Source organism: Equus przewalskii, chromosome 5 (genome assembly GCF_037783145.1).
Source record: "Equus przewalskii isolate Varuska chromosome 5, EquPr2, whole genome shotgun sequence".
NCBI lineage: Eukaryota > Metazoa > Chordata > Mammalia > Perissodactyla > Equidae > Equus > Equus przewalskii.
Genome location: NC_091835.1, coordinates 74,158,960 through 74,175,377, shown reverse-complemented (window position 1 = coordinate 74,175,377; position 16,418 = coordinate 74,158,960). Strand labels below are relative to the sequence as shown.

At 37.2% G+C, this 16,418-nt stretch overlaps 1 protein-coding gene across 1 annotated transcript; it reads right to left on the bottom strand.

The window, feature by feature from the left end:
* Positions 1 to 3,154: 3,154 nt before the first annotated feature.
* Positions 3,155 to 4,105, bottom strand: LOC103562333 (olfactory receptor 6C2-like). Its single transcript, XM_008537373.2, has one exon. The coding sequence runs from the start codon at positions 4,103 to 4,105 to the stop codon at positions 3,155 to 3,157; it is 951 nt and encodes a 316-aa protein (XP_008535595.2).
* Positions 4,106 to 16,418: the final 12,313 nt, after the last annotated feature.

Below are 16,418 nucleotides of genomic sequence, written 5' to 3'. Positions count from 1 at the left end.
TAAAAAAGAAGGAAATGACATAGTTTCTTTAACAGAGTAAAATGGACATCTCCGAGTCTGCTGAGATGGGAAGAATAAAGAAAATAGACACGGTAAGAAACCAGACATTTAAATGTGATGGTAAAATACAAGAACACTTCAGAAGGCTGGCCACATGAAGAATTAATTTGAAAACACTCTCTCTTTTTTTTTTTGCTGGAAAATATTCGCCCTCAGCTAACATCTGTTGCCAATCTTCCTCTTTTTCCTCTTTTTTTCCCCCCAAAGCCCAAGTGCATAGTTGTATATTCTAGTTGCAAGTCCTTCTATGTGAGCCGCCAACACAGCATGGCAACTGACAGACGAGTGGTATGGTTCCACGACCACTGAGTGAACTTGGGCCACCAAAGCAGTGAAAGTGCCGAACTTTAACCACTAGGCCATCAGGGCTGACTCTGAAAACCCTTTTAAAAGAAATACTCAAATAAGAGGATAAATAAACTCAGAAGAATGATGCAAACAATACGAAACATAAAAATGATAATATAGCATATTAATCATGTAAAGTATATTTTTATCTTTTTAAAAAGTAAGACTTAAAGAAGGATAAAAGAAAGAAAATCTGTATTCATAACCAGAACTAAAATTCTAGAAAACATGTACCTGAGGGGCTTGTGAAGAAAGACCAAAGTAACAGACGAAAAGGATGATATATTTGCTGTGATTAAAGAAAGAAGCAGAAATGTATAACCTTAAGGAATCAATAGATGAAAATGAGTAAGGATGAGTCTTAAGTTAAAGTATGCAACCTAAAAATAAAATAGAATTTATAACTTCTAAATGACCAAAATAGAAGTATCCATCAAATGAAGGACAGGAAAAGATAAAAAAGTAATAATAAGTAGAATAAATGAAATATATAGAATAAGAGGTCAGAAATCAGTCCTACTATAATAGTAATAATAAAAAGATTACATCAATAAGTCTCATAATAAAAAGGACAAAGATCCTCAAATTTTGTTAAAAAGAAAAATAAATGCAGCAAAGTGTTGTATATAAGAGACACACTTAAAGCAATAAGGCATTAAAAAGTTGAAAATGAGGAATGAGTGACATCCTAAACATGATGGAATAGATTATCTACCCTGTTCCCTCCAAAGAATACCAATTTTGACAATCACCCGTGGACAAGAGCGCCTTTGTAGAAGTCTGAGAGTCCACTGGAGAAATTCCAGACCATTAGAGTAAAACAAAAAAAATCTGAGACTGAATACTTGAGAGTTAGAGGGACAGTTTCACTTTGCCAACATCGTCCCTCTCCCAAGGTCACACAGGGCAAAGGGAGAGCGCGTGAGTGAGCGCCCAGCTTTCAAGCTGTCTGGGAACTCCCAAAGAGACAGACTTCTTTCTTGCTCCATCCAGAATACTGAGATGCAAACTGCATGACTGGGGGCCAGTGAGCAGCTGGGAGAATGGCAGCCAGGGTTTGGCATGGAATATATCAAGGGGGCGTGGATCCTACTAACTGCTTGGAGGACTCACCTGCAGAACCCCCTGACTGATACACAGGCACTCCCAATGTTCCTCAAGCCTCAATCACACACCCTCACACCCTGTGCCTGGCTTACCGTGCATCCCCCTGACAGTGGGAGGAGTGAGACTTTGCAGATGACTGGTGAGCACATGCAGAAAGCTGGCCTGACTCTATGGGTCTGGGAGAAAGCACACAATCTTGGACATTCAGCACTGCCCTGGGGAAAGCAAACAAGAGAGGCCGTCAGCTCCAAGCCTGGCTTTGCAGGATCCAGAGAAGACATACAATCTTAAAAATTCCCCCACAAAAGGGGACAAAAACATGGAGCAGGCATCTGCATAAAAAAGTTCTTATAGAGCACCAGAACCCTTAACAGGACAGAAGGAATATATGTCTCTCCTAAAGAAAGTCAGTAGAGACTGGAAAATGTGACTGATTCTTCAAATGTGAAGACACCAGTGTGAGGCATCAAGGAACATGAAAAGTCGAGGAGACATGGCACCAACAAAGGAACACAACAATTTTCCAGTAATAACCTCAAAGTAATGGAGATCAGCAGTTTGCCCAATAAGAATTTAAAATAGTTGTTTTAAAGAATCTCAGTGAGCCACATGAAAACACAAAAAGACAATTCAAATTAAAAGTAGGAATACCATATGATCCCCCTATCCCACTACCGGGGATTTATCCAAAGAACTTGAAATCAATGATCCAAAGAGATTTATGCACCCCTATGTTCATTGCAGCATTATTCACAATAGCCAAGATGTGGAAACAACCCAAGGGCCCTTCTATGGATGAATGGATAAAGAGCTTATGGTATATATATACAATGGAATACTACTCAGTTATAAAAAATGACAAAATCATCCCATTTGCAACAACATGGATAGGACTTGAGAGTATGATGTTCAATGAAATAAGCCAGACAGAGAAAGACAAATACTGCATGATTTCACTCATGTGTGGAAGATAACAAATACATGGATAAAGAGAACAGACTAGTGGTTACCAGAGGGGAAGGGGGTTGGGGGATGGACAAATTGGATAAAGAGGCACATATGTATGGTGACGGATAAAAATTAAGACTACTAGGGGTGAGAATGATGAAATGTATTCAGAAATTGATAAATAATAATGTACACCTGAAATTACATTTGTATTGCTGCATTTTTTTCAGCTGTTTTTTTATCCTTATTTTAGTATACTCATATAGGAAGGGGAAAGGAATATTAGAATATCCTCATTTTGTACAAATTCTCATGATATTTTTTGTGAAGACAGCATTGACAAGGCTAAATTACAGATAAAGGCAGCTTTATATTTCCTGAAAATCAATGTACTTAGCCTCTTGAAAAGGGAAGACTCTGAAAAAGAGGTGGTACAGCAAGAAGGGAAAGGAGTGACATGTCCAGAATAGTTTCTATGGGCGGGACTAATGAATAATCCATATTTGAGAAGACTAAGGAGAGTTGCTTGGAGAGAATATCCATCTACATAATGCTGGGTCCTTCATGGTTGTTTCTCAGACATTCTTCTCAATTCTCTTTAATGCTCACCAAAATGTGACATTCTCATAGCTTCAATTTCCAGCCATAATCCAATGAGATGTCTCTTATTTTGAGTTCCCAGTATGCTGTTCTACTGCTTCTTTGAGTGAAATACAAATGTTTTGAGAGTGTCATGGAAAGACTGCTTCACTTGTTTATTTCTCAGGGTATAAATGAAGGGGTTCAACAAAGGGGCAACAGACATAGTGAGCAGAGAAACTGCCTTATTAATGGCCACTTCATCCTTAGCTGACGGTTTGATATACATAAAAATGCAGCTGCCATATGTAATGGAAACCACAATCATGTGGGAGGAACGGGTGGAAAAGGCTTTTTTCCTTTGCTGGGCAGAGGGTGATCTCAGAACCATGCTAACGATGTATATGTAGGACAGAACAACACAAAAAAGCATCATTATGAAGGTCAGCACGGCACAGACTATAACCAGCTGCTCTGTAAACCATGTTTCTGAACATGAATTCTTCAGTATTGGAGAAGCATCGCAGTAAAAATGTTCAATAACAGAGTCACAGAATTCCAGCTGGAGGCTTAGGCCAAGGGGCGGGAGGATAACCAATAGACCTGATACCCAACAACAGAGGATGAGATTCCTGCAGACTCTGCTGTTCATGATGGTCACGTAATGCAGGGGTTTGCAGATGGCCACATAGCGGTCATAGGACATCACAGCCAAGAGAAAAAATTCTGTAGCTCCAAAGAGGACAACAAAAAATATTTGGCTGAAGCAGGCTTTAATGGTGATGGCTCTGTCCCCACTTGATATGATGTACAGGTATGCTGGGATACAGGCCTTTGTGAATGAGAGTTCTAAGAAAGAGAAGTTTTGAAGAAAAAAATACATAGCTGTCTTTAAATGAGAATCCACCAAGATGAGAGAAATGATGGTCAGATTCCCAACCACACTCAACATGCATGTGATAAACAGAAAGGCAGAAACCAAAATCTCCAGTTGTGGGTCATTTGTCAAACCCATTATGATGAACGTCGTTATTGCCGAATGGTTTCTCATCACTGACTTCATGCTATTGCCCAATCTTCATATAAAAGTCACTGAAATTGGATCTGAGGAACAATGTTCAATATGACATGATCAAATAGGGGCTATAAGTAACAATGAAACCCAATCACGGTGCCCTTCCACAACCTGAGAATTGGCCTTTCATGAAGTTATACCCTCAACTACACTCAGTTTACTGCAGGGAAGATAACGTACCACAAGGAAGCTAGAAGTAGTTTGTCTGGGTTCAAACAGTATCTCTGTCATTCATCTACTAGCTGAGTGACCTTGGACAAGTCATCTAACCAATCTGTGCTCCCAATTTCATAATCTGTAAAATGAGGTTAATGATGATACTACCTCATCAAGTTGCTGTGAAGTTTAAATGAGACAAGCATGTAACATGCCTATAATAGTACTAAGGAAATAATAAGAACTGTACAGATAGTATTTTTTTTAATTTTCTGAAGCCAATATCTAATCATCTTAAGGCATTTAGCTCTTCAGGTAGCAGCTCTCCCTTTCTGCTTTTCACATCATTAATTTCTTCCACATTTCTAGATTAAAATCATCATTATACAAACATGCACTGATAGTCCCTATATAATTTTGTTAAATCTTTTGCGTTAGGGAGTGACACTTCTATCATATACTTTTTTTTTTAAATGTTGGCACCTGAGCTAACAACTGTTGCCAATCTTCTTCTTATTTTTAAAAAAATTTTTTAAATTGCTTTTTGTCCCCAAATCCTCCCAATACATAGTTGTATATTTTAGTTGTGGGTCTTTCTAGTTGTGGCATGTGGGATGGCACGTCAACATGACCTGTGCCTGGGATCTGAAGCGGCAAAACCAGAGGCTGCCGAAGTGGAGCACGCGATCTTAACCACTTGGCCATGGACTGACCCCTATCATATACTTTTAATATAGTTTTGACCATTGGAAACTTTTTAATATGAATATTCAAAAATAAAATCAATTTAAGTCAATGAAGATAGGAGAGAGGACCTAAAACTGAAAGCAAATTGGAAAAAAATCAGCCCATTTTTATCCCAAATAAATACCTTAACTATACCAAAGGGGAAAAGAAACGACTAGTCCAAGTGCTTGTGAACACATTGTCCAACTGGAGCCCCTCAGTCTCGGTCTGAGCAGAGGGCAGGAAGAATTGTAGACAAACCTGAATTCTTTAGTAGGCTTGTTTTTTGTAGTGTTATGGGCAAAGCTAGGCTGAAATATTTTAGGTCTATTATAGGACGGAGCAAATGAGTGTATACTGATTATCAGAGTTTTCACCCAAGAATTAGGAAGATACAAATACAGATTAAGGGGGAGACAAAAAAGAGCCCTGAGTGGATGAACTGGAAGTGGAGGTAACAATGTGAATTCATAATTCCTAGCATATGTACATGAAGGTGTATATACACGTATATGCATGTGTGTATGATGTGTGTATATATGTATGCATATATGCGCATATATTTGTATACTGTATTATACGTTTATATACTTGCTTATATTTCATCAGACCACTAAAATGACTAAGAAAAAAGACACCCCAATAGTACTGAGCTCACCTGGAGCTCAGTATTTTTTGTTTCATTAAAAAAATTTTAACGTATTTTTGTTTTTCATTAAAACGAACTAGGGCTCCCTAAAAAATTAGCTGATCCAGGACTGAGGTACAGTAGGCACAACGTGAGCACGCAACATCTTGTTATTCCAGAAAGTAAGGAAATCTTGAAATGAACAATGGGACTTATCACAAGGTCCACAGAAGCCAGCGTGAAGGAGGGCCCACCGACACAGTGTGGATATTTGAGCACCATGATTATTAAGTACAGCAATGAATTATGAGCTATTGAATACTAGGAATTCATGAGTGCATATAAGAAATCGATACATCAACTATAAGTTGAGGAGAAGAGTGAAGTCTTGCTTACAGTGGAATGCCAAAACCAGAGAGTAGATGTGGAGGGAGGGCTGGAGTTGGAAATCAGCCTTTTGCCACCACTGCAGTAAAGATTGAATCAAGTAAAAACCATCAAGAGATGCAAAATCGAGGGAAAATTTTTGCTGAGAAGTAGGATCCTTGCACGATTTTAAAGTATATTCTCACGGACTGCCTATCACTTATGAGGGAAACGTGATAATATTACAATGGAGAAATAGGACCGCTTGACCAGGAGATCAAACATGTCATCCTGAGAATGACACAATACCATCTGTATCGTACTCCAGCTGAGAATGGATAACCTGAATCGAATCATGAGAAAACATCAAAGAAACCCCATATGAGGAAGTTCCTTTGACAAAAGGGAATGGAGGAAGACTATATTCTACAAAAATGTCCATCTCAAGGAAAGAAAAAAGAGATAGGCTGTGGGAATGTTCCAAATAAAGGAGGCTAAAGAATCCTGATAACTAAATGAAATACCTGAGTCAATTTGGATGCTGTGAAGAAGGGAGAAAAATTCTATTAAGGATATTGTTGAGTCAGTGACAAAACTTAAATATGGGTGGTAAATAAGATAAAATTATTATATCAGTGTTTTATTTACTGAAGTTGATAGCATCACTGTGTTTTTTCAAGTAAATATCCCTGTTCTTAAGAAATACACACTCAAGCAGCTGGGGATACAGTAGTAAAGGGCCATGATATATGTATTTTACCCTGAAAAGTGTCATGAAAAATGTCTTATGAAGAGAGACAGCACATGATAAAGTAAATGGGGTAAATATTAACAGTAGATGCACCTGGGTAATCACATATTCTCAATACTAGTCTTAACTTGGCAAGTTTTCTGTAAACTGAAATTATTTCCAAGTAAAAATTTAAATTTAAAGAAAAACCACACCACCGTGATTACTGCCTATCTATCACCTCATTTTCCTGCTCCATTTAGCAGTAACTTTCTTCCAAAGAGGCAATCCAGTCTGTTTTAATTTCCCTGCTTTCCATTTATTCTTTTTTTTATGGGAAGAATTTTTATTGTTATTGGAACATTTATGTTTTCTGTTACTTCTTCAGTTAGATGTTTTATTGTGGTAAGAACACAACATGAGATCTACTCTTATCACATTTTTAAGGGTGCAATGCAGGATTGTTAACTACAGGTACTATATTGTGCAGCAGATCTCTGGAACTTATTCATCTTTCATAACTGAAACTTTATACCCGTTGATAGCAACTCCCCATTTCACTCTTCTTTCTACTCCATCTTGCCTCCGCCCTACTGTAACATCAAAAATTATTTTATCAAAGGAGCTGGTCACGTCCTTATGATCAAATGGAGTAGCACTCATCAGTCCTCACATTTTTCAAACTCAGTTATACTTAAAAAGCTTCTCTTTCATCCTAGTCTTGGTTTCTTTTCTACTACATTCCTGATATTATTCATAGGTCACTGTTTTCTGCTTTTTGGTGTATTTCTCTTATACCAACTTTCAAATATTGAAGAACCCGTGAACCCTCTTGCTTTCATATCTACATACTCTCCAGAGGTATTCTTGTCCAAGCACATAATTTAAATGCTATCTAAATATTAATGATGCCCAGATAGATAGATGATAGAAGGAGAGAGAAAATTTATATACATATATATATATCTCTCTCACACCTAATGTCTATTTTATGTCAAATGCTTCTTCAACGTACACAAGTGAAATTCTTGGGTTCCCCATCCAGATTTTCCTCCCCTTGATCTCAGTCAATAGAAACACTATCAGTCAGTTATTCAAAAAAACTTAAGCAATACACTTGGCTCTTTACTTTCCCTCACCTCCGCACCAGTAAATCAGCAAATACTCTCTTCTAATTGAAACATCTCTAATTGGACAACAGCTCACAAGTGCCAGCACACTACACATCATCCTTCTCTGAAGTGATCTCTCTATTTTCAATCTTGCCGCTTATCTACAGCTATTTCCTTTATAGCAGCTGGAGGGACTTAAATGTGTTTTAGTCCACATCCCTCCACAACTTAACATACAATAGCTTCCTATCATTCATAGAACAAAGTATATGCCATAGTCTATGAGCCATCTCCTGTAACTCTTACTTTATTTGACTACATCCTGGTTCTCAGACTTTCTCTCTGATCCTCAGGGCAGCCCTACTTCGGCCTTTGCACATACTGAATCATCTGATTAGATTGTTCTCCTGTCTGCACACTTCTGGATGCATCCCGTCACTGTGGGTTCAGCTCAGAGGTCACCTACTCATAGGCCTCTCTCCTGACCCCCAAATTCAGTAAGTCTCCCCACCATCCAGTCACTCAAATTTATGTCAGCCTTTTTTACTTTCTCCTTAATAATCAGCACAGTCTGAAATTATCTGTTTTCTCTTATCACCAATTGTAATATAAATTCCATATGGGCAAGGATCTTAAATATCTTATACTTTCCTTTATACCCAGCATTGAGAATAGTGTCTGTCATAGATTTTGCATGAAAAATTTTGCTGAATTACTAGGTTTTACTCTTTTACAACCAGAATCATTTAAACAGACATATTAAATAGAAACGAAAAAATAATTCTCTACAGTAGGATTTTTCACCTTAGCAACAGAAGATACAAGAACATTTTTAGGAGAAGGTGGGCAAAAGAAAGGTTTTCATGTGACGATTTTTGCCACTGTCTATTAAATTACATTTTTAATGGACCAACTACATTCACTATGATGAAGAGGAAAAACGATCAAATGTTTTGGACTTTTCCTCTGTGCCGTATCTTCCAAGCAGATAATTGATGTTCTCTTTCTTAATGCAATTTTTATCTACTCAGGTTATCCATAAGTGTGATAATTATTAAGACCACGACCAACTACACAGTCACTCAGGGTCTGGGCAAAAGCTACATAACAGTTGCTCTCAAATACCTAAATTATTACATTGGTCTAATCAACTCTGCTGTCTTCAATCCATGTTCTATGTCACTGCTGTCCAATACAGTAACCATTAGCCACATATGGAAATTGAGAACCTAAAATGTGGCTGGTCTGACTGAGATATGCAGCAACTTTAAAATACACACAGTATTTGGAAGACAGTAAGAAAAATTAATATACCTCATTGTTAATTTTATTATGAATGCATGTTGAAGTAATAATATTCTGTATGTATTGAGATAATGAAAATATATAATTAAAATTAATTTTTCTTGTTTCTTTTCACTTTTTTAAATGGTGCTACTGGAAATTTTTAAATTGTAAATGTGACTCACATTATATTTCTATTGGCTAGAGTTGTTATAAGGTTTCATATCTTCTCCCATTAGAGAATAAAAAAGGATCCCCATAGGGCTCGATTAGTTTGGTGTCTGAGTAACCTTCAGTGTCTTTTATTATTATTGCCCACAATCTCTCAAGTGTATATTCCCTGCATCAAGGAAATGAAACTCTTATCTTTGTGAGGTGAGTGAATAGTACCAGCTCCCAGTAAGTAGAGTTCTCTAGTACAATGCCAAGCTTGTAGATATCAGTATAAAAAAAAGAGGGGTCGGGGGAGAAATTAACTTGGGCTTGAGACAGATAGTGGGCAGATAGGTGAGACTGGTGATGAAAAGGGGGAAGATTTTTTTATTTTATTTTATTTTGAGGAAGATTAGCCCTGAGCTAACTGCTGCCAATCCTCTTTTGGCTGAGGAAGACTGGCCCTGAGCTAACACTGTGCCCATCTTCCCCTACTTTCTATGTGGGACGCCTACCACAGCATGGTGTGCCAAGTGGTGCCATGTCTGCACCTGGGATCCGAACTGGGGAACCCTGGGCCACCGAAGCAGAACATGTGCACTTAACCGCTGCGCCACCGGCCTGGCCCCAGGAAAATTCTTTTGAAAATTGAATCTTTACCATTGATAATTGAGATAAATGGAATAGATAGACGTATAGATAGACACGATAGATAAAAGAATGAGACAGATGACAGAGAGAGAGAGAGGAGGTGAGAGTTTTGAAGACTTCTGGAGAGTTGTTTCTGTATGCCAATCAAACCTCTGTACCTGGGACTTCACCAACTTAATGAGGCATAAAATCAGTCTTGTCTACATTTTCAGCCAGATGAGGGTTTGTTTGCTCTATAAATAACCTCAGAAATTACTGATTCTCTTAATAAAATATAAAAAAATAAATGAAATTGAAACTAATACTTTATTTCCTTTCCTAGAGTGAAAATATGGAGTGAAAAATTTTATGTAGAGTGAAACGTATTATACAGAGTGAAACATAAATATCTTCTCCATCAGTTACAAATGGAAAGGTACATGACTAGTAAAACACCAGTACTTATGTTTCACGTTCTTCATTATTTCACTTGAAATCTGTACCTGAGTGAACCTCCATTTGAGCAAAAACATGCCAGTAGGAGCATCTACATGCACTTATAGCCCCTTGCCTTTAGTTATCATACTCACTGTGAATATACACGTTTTCCAATTACAAAATATACAATCCTATTTTTAAGTCAGGAAATATTTCTTTGTGCTCTGGGTAACTGAAGAGAAGATAACGAAGTTCGAAAACAAAGAAACTTAAGAAGCCTCTCTAGCTCTGCAAAAGTGGGTGTTCTGATTTTCTGTGGGCAAACAGATTTTAACATTAAAGACCTTCTGTATTTCCTTCACCTGTAATAGTCCGCAGGAAAAAAAAAAAAAAGAAAAAAATGTCCTTGGAGGCCCTGAATCAAAAGTCTCCAGTGAATCTAAATTATAATTTATTTTGGTAAAACATTCCCAACCCAATGGGGTTAATGTCCCTGGAGAGAAAGAGATGTAATAACAGCAACAAACTGAATCCAGGTGTAGAAAAATCAGATTCTCATTACAAATCAGAAAATATTATTCATTATTTACACACATGGCTTACGCAGTGCAATGAGCTAGAAGAAAGCCTTCTTATCTAAAGTTATAGGCATAATACAGATTTAATACAGAACAATTCAAGTGGAGAAACTCCAGAAAGTCAATTATAGAATTCTAGAAACTCATAGAAACTCTAACATCCAGAAATAAACATTATTATTTTGGTTTTTCCTTTTCAAATGTTGTCTATATTTGTATACACACATGTATTTTAATTATAATGTTCCACACAGTATTTTAACTTGCTTTGCTACATTAAAATGTATAGTAAACGTCTTTCTTTCTATTTCGTAAAAAAGAGGCATAAGCAAGTAATTTGTATTTCTCTACAGTGTTTGCTGTAGGTTTTTTAAAATCATGTTAAGGAGGTACATTTCTGTTCCTATTTGTTAAATTTTTTTAATCATTAATGAATGATTATTGATTTTTACCAATGCCTGTTATACATCTGTGGAGATCATTGTATGTTTCTCTTTTAATTCAATTAAAGTGGTAAGACAGATTTTCTGGTATTAAACCAACCTTGCATCTCTAAGGTGAATATAGCTTGGTTGAGTTATATTACACTTTAATATATTACAGACTTGGTTTATTAATACATTCTTCAGGATTTCTGCATCTATGTTTATGAGCGAGATTCCCCCATAGTCTCCTATTCTTGACAGTCCTTGTCAGGTTTGGGTATTAAGTTATTGCTAGAGTGAGTTGGGGGTACATCTCCTATTCTCTGGAAGAGTTTTTGAAGTAATTTGTTTTTGAATGATTGATATAACTTGTTATTTAAACCAAATAAGCTATACATGTTTGGTGAGAAGATTTTGATAATTTATTCCCTTAATGATGACAACATAATTTTTCAACTTTTAAGTCAGTGATAAGTGTGTAGCAGGCATATACAAAACTATAGCAATCAAAACAGTATGATATTGGCATAGGAGCAGACCCATAGATCAAATGGAACAGAATAGAGAGCCCAGAAATAAATCCAAACATATATGGGCAATTAATTTAAAAGAAAGGAACCAAGAATATACAATGCGGAAAGGACAGTGTCTTCAATAAATGGTGTTGGGAAAACTGAACAGCCACGTGCAAGAGAATGAAACGGAACCACTATCTTACACCATGCACAAAAATTAACTCAAAATGGATTAAAGACTTGAATGTACAACTTGAAACTACAAAACTCTTAGAAGAAAACATAAACAGTAAACTCCCTGACCTCCGTCTTGGTGATGATTTTTTGGATTTGACACCAAAAGCAAAGACAACAAGAGCAAAGAGCAAAAATAACCAAGTGGGACTACATCAAACTAAGAAGCTTCTGCACAGCATAGGAAAACATGAGCAAAATGAAAAGGCAACTACCACACGGGAGAAAATATTTGCAAATCATATATCAGACAAGAAGTTAGTATCCAGGGGCCAGCCCTGTGGCTAAGTGGTTAAGTTTGCACACTCCACTTCAGTGGCCCAGGGTTTCACTGGTTCAGATCCTGGGCATGGACCTAGCACTGCTCATGAAACCATGCTGAGGTGGTGTCTCACATAGCAGAACTAGAAGGACCTACAACTAGAATATACAGCTATGTACTGGGGGGCTTTGAGGAGGAGAAGAAGAAGAAGAAGAAGAAGAAAAAGAAGTTAGTATCCAAAATATATAAAGAACTCATACAACTCAATAGCAAAAACAAAAAACCAAAAAAACCCAAAAAACCCAAACAACCCCATTAAAACATAGGCAGAGAATCTAAACAGACATTTTTCCAAAGAAGACATACAGATGGACAACAGGTACATTAAAAGGTGCTCAACATCTCTAGCCATCAGGGAAATACAAGTCAAAAGCAGAATGAAATATCACTTCACATCTCTTAGAATGGCTATTGTAAAAAAGACAAGAGATTACCAGTGTTGGGGAGGATGTGGAGAAAAGGGAACCTTGTGCTTTGTTGGTGGAAGTGTAAATTGGTTCAGCCACTATGGAAAACAGCATGGGGTTTCCTCAAAAAATTGAAAAGAGAACTACCATATGATCCAGGAATTCCATTTCTGGGTATTTATCTGCAGGAAATGAAAACACTAAGTTGAAAAGATATATGCACCCCTAAATTCATTGCATTATTTTCAATAGCCAAAACATGGAAGACATGAAAGCAACCTAAGTGTTCATCAGTGGACTAATGGATAAAGAAATTGTGGTGTACATATATGCAATGGAATATTACTCAACCATGAGATAGAAGGAAATCCTGCCATTTGCAACAACATGGATGGAGCTTGAAGGCATTTTGCTAAGTGAAATAAGCCAGACAGAGAAAGACAAATACTGAATGGTATCACTTATATGTAAAATTGAAGTAAAAAGTCAAACTCGTAGAAACAGAGAGTAGAAAAGTAGTTGCCAGGGGCTGGGGGTGGTCAGAAATACAGAGAGGTTGGTAGAGGGGTAAAAACTTTCAACTATAAGATAAATACGGTCTGAGGATGTAATGTATAAGATGGTACTATAGTTAACACTATATATTGTATAACTGAAATTTGCTAAGAGAATAGAACTTAAATGTTCTCACCAAAAAAGAGATAAATATGGGAGTTGATGGATATGTTAATTAACTAGATAGGAGTAATTCTTTCACCATGTATATGTGTATAAAATCATCACAATGTACACTTTAAAAATCTTAACATTTTCTTTGTTAATTATGTTATTGAAGCTGAAAAATACAAAATAAAAATTCTTACATTAGAACAGTGATGTGTTATATCTTAAATAATTAATTTGTCTTGAACCTTTAAACAGAAAATTGTTCTAATTTTTTTGTCACGATTTAAATTTTGCCTATATCAGTAAATGTAGCCTTTTCTTGAGTCAGCCTTCAAATTATATCATTAACAAAATGTGCTTCTCTGAAGCAATATCAGGTATTGCTATTAACATAGATTGGGAGTCACATAAAAGTGGATTTGATCATTGATCCATCCTTTATAAACTCTTAACTTCCATGGGTCTCACCTTCTCTAAATGTAAAACAAGATCTTAAAATTACCTTGTAAAATATTGTGTAGAGAATTATCAGTAACATATAAAATGTCAGATACTTAACAGTCTGACTGAAAACTGGCTTCCTTAATTTAGGGTCTCTCCATTACATATATTCCCTCTAGTCTTCTATCATTTTATCATATTCTTTGAAAATGTAACAATTTTCATTGGGGCTAAATTATTTTTGATCCATTATTTTTATACTTGTTTAGGATTTTTAAAAAGTCTTTAGTTATTTTTTGAAATATACTGTATGTACAGAAAGAAAAACTCAAAATTCTACAGCATGAAGATTTTTCATTCAGCCCTCTCAAATGGTTTCCGCAGCGTTAGGAGACCACCAAGAGTTGTGCTGGTTCCCTGGTGGCCCACTGCCCAGGCAAAGCACTTTCCCTGTACCCTACATTTGAATGTCTATTGCTATGTATAACAGCCAAAATTTTGGTGGATAAAACAATTCTTATCACTTGTAGCTGTAGGAGTGGACAAGGGACAGCTGAGTGGTGCTCACATGGGTCTTTCACCTTGTTGTAATCAGTGGTAACTGGATTTGTAATCATATGAAAGTGTTATCAGAAGTTCGGTCTCTGATCCTAATGCCAATCCAAATAATGAGAACAGAGTCTTGCGTGAAAAAGGAAAGGCTTTACTTTGCCAGGCAGAGGGAACAAAGCAAAGGGTCTCAAAAGTTGCTTGCCCCCTGTTAAGAAACAAGTAGGGGGTTTTATTTGGGGTTTTAGGTAGGGGAGGGGGGCCGTGGACTTCTTGGTCAGCATTTTACCATCAGCTTGTGTCTGGGGCTGCTTCCAGCAGGGGAGAGAAAGGATTTCTCAGATGAGTGTCCTTGGCTGTTTATCTCCATGGTGGAAGGTGGACTCTGACGTCAGGAAGGTGAGGAGTTAGGCCTGGTAAGCTTCAGTTTCTTGGTATTCTCTGGACATGAGTCTCTCTGTAAAAGAACTTCAAGGTCCTGTGATTAGCCACAACTTTAGTGGGAGCCTAGTGTGAGGTCATCTGGACTTTAACAATTTGTAACTTCTATTTGGCTCTATAGCTCAGGGAGTCAGAGGTTGAAGAAGCAAACACTTAGATATGAGTGTGACTAAAGAACCAGGGAACTGGGAATGTGTGTCTTTAGTTTTAACCCGTATGTGCTGGGTTCACTGTAGGGGAACCAGTATCAGGGGTGATATGAACTAAGGGCCAATAACAAAAGCTCATCTGAGCTGATGTCCAAGACGGCTTCTTCAGTCACATGTTGCCACAGGTAAGATGGCTGGATGAAATGGGGGCTGACCAGTATCTCTCTCTACACAGCTTCTTTGCAAGACTAGTGTAGGCCTCATAATTGCATGGCAACCTCAGGGTTTTCAAACTGCTCATATGACATCTGGATTCCCCCAGCGTGTATGTTCCAAAAAAGAAGATGGAAGCTAAAATGTTCCAATGGCTTAACCTCTGAAGTCACACAACTTCACTTCTAACACATTCTTTTTCTTTTTTTTAAAGATTAGTACCTCAGCTAAAATCTGCTGCCAATCTTTTTTCTTTTCTTCTCCCCAAAGCCCCCAAATACATAGCTGTATATTCTAGTTGTAGGTCTTTCTGGCTCTGCTATGTGGGTGGGATGCCACCTCAGCATGGCCTGACAAGTGGTGCTAGGTCCACGCCCAGGATCAAAATCCGTGAAACCCTGGCTGCTGTAGCAGAGTGCACCAATTTAACCACTTGGCCATGGGCCAGGCCCTCACTTCTACCACATTCTAATGGTCAAAATCAAGTCATAGAGCCAGTCAAGATTAAAAGGGAGAGTAAAGAAACTACATCTTCTGATTGGGAAAGCAACAAAGAATTTGCAAGTATCTTTAATCCACCACAGTCAAGAAGCTGAAAATGCCCTCAAGGGCAAAAGCAGCAATTTACAATCAGTTCATCTTTCCACATTTCTGCCCTTTCAGAGTCTCAGCCCCTCTGATCCTCATTGTTTCACCACAATCTGATGTCATTAGTCAATGATTTTTGTGTTTTACTTGCCTCTACTTGTTGTTTTTGGGACCAATACCCAGAAGAGGAAATCTATCAATTATCAGTGAAGACTATTTGGTTACATTTTTGTTTATGTTGATGTTTTCTTGCATATATTTTAATAAGTTCAGATTAGAAGAGGCAAATAAAATTATTATGATTTTGTGCAAATCCACATATTTATTGTGAGGCAGCATTAACAAGGTGGAATTAAAGATGAAGGCAGCTTTACATTTCCTAAAAACCAATGTTCTTATGCTCCAGAAAAGAGAAAGCACTTTGAAAGAGGCTGTGTTGCAAGGAGCAGAAAACAATGACATGAACAGAATAGATTCAACACACAAGACTGTTGACTAATGCATATTTGAGAAGACAAAAAAGGAGTTGAATGAAATGTAGATTAGGAAG

Excerpts from the sequence above, each read along its gene's own strand:
- LOC103562333 (XM_008537373.2), bottom strand. The coding sequence starts at position 4,105 with ATGAAGTCAGTGATGAGAAACCATTCGGCAATAACGACGTTCATCATA.